The sequence below is a fragment of the Homarus americanus genome, unplaced genomic scaffold (genome assembly GCF_018991925.1).
Source record: "Homarus americanus isolate GMGI-L3 unplaced genomic scaffold, GMGI_Hamer_2.0 scaffold2539, whole genome shotgun sequence".
Taxonomy (NCBI): domain Eukaryota; kingdom Metazoa; phylum Arthropoda; class Malacostraca; order Decapoda; family Nephropidae; genus Homarus; species Homarus americanus.
In genome coordinates, this window is record NW_024725489.1 from 992,452 (window position 1) to 999,569 (window position 7,118).

General features: G+C 45.4%; 1 protein-coding gene across 2 annotated transcripts; it reads left to right on the forward strand.

The window, feature by feature from the left end:
* The first annotated feature begins 1,047 nt into the window (after positions 1–1,047).
* Positions 1,048–3,939, forward strand: LOC121865135. Of its 2 annotated transcripts, none has more exons than XM_042364459.1 (2): positions 1,048–1,174; positions 3,021–3,939. In XM_042364459.1, the coding sequence occupies exons 1-2, from the start codon at positions 1,145–1,147 to the stop codon at positions 3,783–3,785; spliced, it is 795 nt and encodes a 264-aa protein (XP_042220393.1). In that variant the 5' UTR covers positions 1,048–1,144; the 3' UTR covers positions 3,786–3,939. The 2 variants fall into 2 exon arrangements, with proteins under 2 accessions (XP_042220393.1, XP_042220394.1); XM_042364460.1 differs by having other exon boundaries at positions 1,094–1,194.
* Positions 3,940–7,118: the final 3,179 nt, after the last annotated feature.

Here is a 7,118-nt window from a genome sequence, read left to right on the forward strand (position 1 = left end):
ACCACCACCACCACCACAGCAACAAACACAGGTAAAAGATAAAGAGGAAGAGACAACATGTGATAAGATTGGAAAAAGAAAGACTGATAAAGAGTGTTGGCGTGTGAGAGAGAGAGAGAGGGGGGGGGTGGGAGGTAAGCAGTCTAAGCCTGAAAGAGGGAGAAGAGGAGGGGAGGAGGAAAGGGAGAAAGAATTTACAGAACAGTTAGAGAGGAAGATATTGCAATAAGCGTCAGGGAAGGGAAGAAGGAAGAGGAGGGAGAAGGGAAGAAGAGGAGGAGGAGGAGGAGGAGGACCGTGATGATGGAAGATTAAACAAAGATTCGATATCACTTCTTCTCTCTCTCTGGACACCGACCATTGGACACACCTGAACCTTTGATGAACTAACCTTTCTCATCTTCAATAGCAACTGTATAAGGGGTGTGTGATGGGGGGGGTCAGATTCGCAGAGAGTTCGCGCAATTTAACTCTTCAAGTACGACGATGTATGCTCTAGGGTTAGTATCGTACTCAGGGGTTAATTCACATCGTACTCAGGGATTTAATTCATCATACTGAAGGTTAAATATCAAGAGAAATAACTCCTCCACACCCTTAACCTCCCTCCTTTAGCCCCCCTCCAGGTAACCCACGCAGGTAATCCCACACACCACAGGTTTTCATTAATTAACTCACCTGAGATATACAGGTTTATTTACTTAATAATCTAGGTCACTTGTTCACCACACTCTTGGCTTAAGGAACTCGGTAGCAAGGAGAAGAAGGAGCAATTGGTGCAGCAGGTTTTGGAGGAGGAAGTCTTAAAGGAGGAAAACCTAAAGGAGGAGGTCTTAAGGGAGGAGGTCTTAAGGGAGGCGGTCATAAGGGATAAGAGATAAGTAAACAATACGCTAAAATGCGACAACAATGGCTTCACTTATCGCCTGTAAGTGTCATGACCCCAACGCCGCCTCGTAACTCACCACAGGAACCACAGATAACAACAGTCCTCTATCTGGGCCCCTCCCTCTTACACACACACACACACAGATATAACCACTCAATCGTGTACATTCAGCTCTCAGTTGTCACCTGCGCCACACACCTGCAGCAACCAGCCAGCCAGCCACCTAATTTACCCTCACGTGGTGTCACCTTCACTATGGGCCGCCGTCTACTACACCTGTTGCTGGTAATTACTTGCTTGTAAAGGTAAAAGGGATCACCTGAGGATTAGACCTACAAGTTTATTTTTTATCTCAAGATTAACTATCCTAATGCTAACCTAACCTAACTTAACCTAACCTAACCTAACCTAACCTAACCTAACCTAACTTAACCTAACCATTAATGAATATAGTAAGGTTTAAGTGATAATGATAATTATAATGGGTGAAACTAAGAGTAGGAGGGCCAAGGGGGAAGGGAAGGGGGAGGAAGAGACAAGGATGAACGAATGGAAAGTCAAAAGTCATGACCTCTTGAGACATACTGTACAACACTTGGGAAGAGTTAGTATAGGACAGTCTGTAGGAACACGTTTGGGGAGGAGGGTTGTGGTCGCCAACCCTCAGATCTGATGATGGTACCTTGATTAGTTGATTGATTGAGATGGCGTTTCTTTAATCAATTACTAAACAAGATGTGTGTGTGTGTGTGTGTGTGTGTGTGTGTGTGTAGATATATGTTTACGTATAGAATTGAGAGAAAGAGAGAAAGAAAGAAATAGGGAATAAAAGGAGAGAGAGAGAGAGAGAGAGAGAGAGAGAGAGAGAGAGAGAGAGAGAGACCCTGGTATAAAACATTATGTAAATCCCAACATCTTGAGGGCCCGCGTCGAAGGATCTTGGAAGGATTCAGTAAATATAATATGACGTCCTTGTGTTGTTTATCTTTTACTGGGGGGAGGACAGACAGACAGACAGACAGACAGACAGACAGACAGACAGACAGACAGACACATAGACAGACAGACAGACAGACAGAAAATAAGATAGACAGGTAAGAGACACAAACAGATAGTAAGTAAGAATGATAGACAGGTAGACAGACACAGACAGATAGAAAGTAAGAAAGCTAGACAGACAGAAATAAAAAAAGTAAGATTGACTAACAGACATGCATAGAGACAGATGGACAGAGACAAAGACAGAGAAACAAACACACAGATAAATAGGAAACTAGACAGAGACAGGTAGAAAAGGACTAACTAAGACAGACAATGTCGAACCCTCTCTCATTAACCACCAAAACACCATCCATTTACTCTCTTCACTGATTCGAACACCTTGAACGAATCCCTCTGAACCACTGAAACGAAGCCCTGAACAAGCACATCTTTTTTTTTTTTAACTCACTTTGTCCAAACATCAGAAACTGCGACAAACAAGATATAATTTGTCTTAATTTTCCGGACTTTTGATGTGTTTGGTATCCGCGAGTCTTGAGGTCTTTAGTATTCGCGAGTCTTGAGGTCTTTAGTATTCGCGAGGTCTTGTTATTGTCTCTTAAGATCTACTGGTGTGAGAGAGTTAGAGAAAACTTGTTAATTTTAATAATCCTGTTAAGTTTTCCTTCCCCCTTGAGTGTGTTCATTCAATTGTTTCCTTCTCTTCCGTTTTATGTCTTGGGCGTTTAACTGTGGTAATTAGCAGGGAGGAGAATGTATGAATTAAGATTGTTGATGGTGATGGTGATAAAATATGTACACACACACACTATCAACGTTACATGTATAATGAAAGACAAAAGTCGTGTCGTGAAATTTGGTGAAAACATATGCCGAAGGGCTAAAACTTTTGGTGCACTCTGCCTTGTGGTAGGGGGGCTCTCATAATGTTTCACGAGTTATATTAAATCTTCGGACAAAACCACGACACGACTTTTGTCTTTGATTGTACACCTACACGAACACTATTAACGTCACCTGAGCGCACACACACGCACACATCACCTGTACACACGACCTCCTCAGCCAAGTACATCAACCTCTAAAATGTCTTCTCAACACCGTGTTATAGAAGGTGTTCCTCCTCCAGGTGCTGTGTACGGGCGGGACGCTGGGCCAGGACCCGTGTACACCTGACTGTAGTAACATGGATCCCCAGGACATGGTAGAAGACCCTAATGACTGCCACCGCTACTATATATGTCTCCAGGAAGGACACCCCTCTGATCACTCCATCCCCTGCCCCGCCGAGCACAGGTTCACCTCCACGTATGGTGACTGTGTACCTGACGATGGCTGTACCCCCTCCTGCACCACACCCGTCAGTACCACCACCAGCCGCGCCTGTCACTATACCTGTAACAGTGAGGGTGATCTACTAACTGATCCCTTTGACTGTAATAGCTACTACCTCTGTCACGCTGATGGACAGTCAGGGCCATATATCTGCCCTGAAGACCGACCTTACTTCAATGGACAGTTCTGTGTGGAGAATATCGAGTCCTGCTGCCGTGACCCCTGCGTCGTCTTCTGCTACCCCAACAACATCCAGATCCCTGACCCTCTCGACTGTCGCAGGTTCTACATCTGCGTGGAGGAAGGCTCACCCTATGAGGATCACCACTACGACTGCAAGCCCGGCATGGTGATGGATCCCGGTGTAGGTGTGTGTGTGGCCGGGAACTACTGCCAGCCTCAGTGTACCGCCCAACAGGCCCAGGTGATGGCGGCCATGGAGGAGAAACTACAGAAAATAGCTGATGTTACATATGACCAGAAACACAATGATTACTTATCACTCAGTGCCCTGGCTGAACAGACGGAGCTACGGCGGTATGAAGCTTCGTTGAGGTAGTGAACCTAACCTAACCTGATCTACCCTAACCTAAACTAACCCAACCTAATCTAACCCAACATCGCCCAACTTAACCTAAACTAACTTATGTCTACTATAATTATAAGCTGTCTGTATCATAACTTGCCTATAACGCCAATAAAGAATATGACCACCGTATGTATAATTATAACCTACCTATAACACAAACAATATATCCCCAACACCTATAACCACAACCTATTAAGTCTCAGTACCTATAGCTAGTCTTTCTATAATCACAACCTACCTATAACAGTCCCTCAGTGATAATTTTGTCTCCTAACTGGTGCTAAGTGAACGTATCTAGTTAAGGTTAAGTTATTGTGATATAATTACTTATTATTTTGGTGTTTTATCTTAAGTCAATCAGTTAAGTGCATCCTTACATTATGATTTACGAGAAAGACAAACACAGTGATAGAGAGAATAATGAAAGAAGAAGAAAGAAAAGAGAAATGAAGGAACACGCACATACACACTTCCATCATACCAGGCAAAAAACACACTATTACCTTGGAGTTCCCGGGAGATAAAACACCTCTGAACACACCCTGACACACTCCAACACATACCTAACACACTCCCAACACACCCCCAACCCTCCCTGACCCTCTCAACACATCCCAACACACCGTAACACACTCCAACACTCAGGACAGGTGACAGGTCAATTTAGTAAGATGAAGTCGTTTTAACTCGGCTGTTTTACCTTGTTGAAGAAGATTAAGGGAATACCTGTATGTCTTACCTGTGAATTACCTGAAGATTTTGTTCTTGTTAGTCTTTTGTGTTTGTCTGTTTTATTGTGTATTTATTTTTTAATTGTGATTTTGTTGTTGTTCACTCGAAGCTTGGAAAAGAGGCCTAGGGTCAGTTTGTAACAAGGCAGCTGATTGGTTGGCACACGGACACCTGAAGACCCAGTACAGTTCTTTAGTATTTCAGGTATTATATTAATTAACACTCTTACCTCGCCCGCCCACCTTTACCTCGTCTATCCATTTCATCCCTCGCCCGCCCACTCATTACATCCCTCGCCCGCCCACTCATTTCATCCCTCGCCCACTCTAATCTTACCTCTCCTACCAACTCGTTCCTCTCCCAACCACTCGCCCTTACCTTTCCTAATCACTTCATCCCTCTCCCACCCACTCGTCCTCTCCCACCGTCACCATCCCTCTCTCTCCCACCCACTCACCCTCTCTCTCCCACCCACTCACCCTCTCTCTCCCACCCACTCACCCTCTCTCCCCCACCCACTCACCCTCTCTCTCCCACCCACTCACCCTCACCCCAAAACACCGACCGAGAGCGTCAACCATAAAACACCAAGACTACTGACACATCGACTTGTTATTCAATTTTCTGGTTGATTGGTCGTCCATTGTCCCCTGAAGGCCGCCAAATAAAAGTCATAATTACGAAGGAATTTGAATAATTTAGGGAAATGGCGAGAGGAATTTTGACCCAGTGAATTCCGTAGTTGAGGTGGACGGGTGAGTGAGGGGGAGGGGGCGTGGTTGTAAAGGGCTGGTGGTTATCTCTTATGAGTTGTGAAATTGTTAGATGGTTATGCATGTGTAGTTGTTATTGAATGTTAAGTGGCAGATGGTTCTTATTTTTTTTTTTAATGTTTGTTATGGAATTAATCATTTAAAAAGACACAAACATACATCCCCTCCCACACAGTCCCCCCCCACACAGCCCCCCCCACACACACACACACACCAAGTTAAACAAGGCTCTTAACTACCCTCGACCACCACTGTTGACATGACCTCCCCGCAGACGCCGCCAACACGGGACAACTTCTTCAGGTGTTGGCCCCGGGTCTTGTTGTGGACGAGCTTAGTAAACAAACATCATTGGTTTCCCATGTGAGAAGTTTCCTGCTGGTCTGAGGCTGATGTATGAGGAGAACACACACACACACACACACACACACACACACTCAATGTTTTCTTTAATCAGGGTACAGCTCACCTGGCTGGGGGGGAGGGGTCACTCTACACCTGATGATGCTTAACACTTGAAGCAACGGTAATATAGGCCCACCCACCCATCTCACGGCTGACCAGGACCCACCCAGGCCTGTCACGCCCCCCTTCAGGAGGCTAACACTACAAGAAGGTCTCCCACTCCCTCGGGCATTTTTCCCCACGCTGACGACATTTACAAAGAGACGTATTTTAATTGGTTCTCGAGCCGTGACGTCATTTAGTCAGTCACGCCGTCGCTGCCAATCACAGGCAACAACAGGCACAGTTCCTCCCCCCCCCCTACCATCACCACTACTATCACCCCTGCAACCATCATCACCACCCCTGTCACTACCACCACCACCACCCCCGTTGCGACCATTATCACCACTACCACTCAGCCCGAGGTCATCCTCCAACATACCCCCAAGGCACAGGTCGAGAGTAAATGTATTTATATATCATTTAATAAAGTATCCCATCAGAGGCGTCAGGCAGGTGAAGACCTCTCGTCCACCCTCTCCTGGGGCTACTGGCACCCCGTCACCTTGGTGGAGAGAGAGAGAGAGAGAGAGAGAGAGAGAGAGAGAGAGAGAGAGAGAGAGAGAGAGAGAGACGGTTGAACTCCACTAAAACTATCAACAGAGAAAAGACCTAAACATTATTATACACACACCTGACCTATACACCCTACACCTCACCCGTACCTTCCCTCACACGTCAGGTCCCTCACTGCTCGTCCCCTCACCTCTCCCCTTTCTTTCCCCTCTTCTCTCCCCTTGTGTCTCCCTCTCCTCTCACCGAGTGTCTCTCCCCTCTCTTACTAACTTACCTGTACACATAAACAACACCAGGTGACGTCAACACACAGTACAAATCCTAACCAAACCTGTACTCCCTGACCTCCCGTGTGTGCTGGAGCCAAAAGGTCAAGGTCACAGGTCAAGATCAAGTTCACAGGTAAAAGGTCAAAGGTTACAGTGCCAATTTGAGATGAGCATCACTAAGGATCTTTAATCTGGCACCGTCCAATTAACGAAGAGAATCACCCGACCTCTTGTCACTGATTGGCTGTGTGTATGAATGACTGTACCGTCGCGAACAAAACTCCCTCCGCTACTCTTTTGGGTCAACATCTATTTCAGGATCAGGTCAGGTCAGGTGGGATTAGCCATTTATATTTTTCATGTTATTTTTGTTTTTATGACGTAATTTATATTAAAAGAGTTAAGACTTAAACCGTTCAAGAATATGGTTTAACTCTTTAAGAACTATGGTTTAACTCTGTGAGGAAGATGGTTTAACACGTCCCTTTAAATATATAAATAACCTC

Excerpts from the sequence above, each read along its gene's own strand:
- LOC121865135 (XM_042364459.1), top strand. The coding sequence starts at position 1,145 with ATGGGCCGCCGTCTACTACACCTGTTGCTG. Across the intron at positions 1,175-3,020 it reads GTCTACTACACCTGTTGCTG|GTGCTGTGTACGGGCGGGAC; the intron begins GTAATTACTTGC and ends TTCCTCCTCCAG.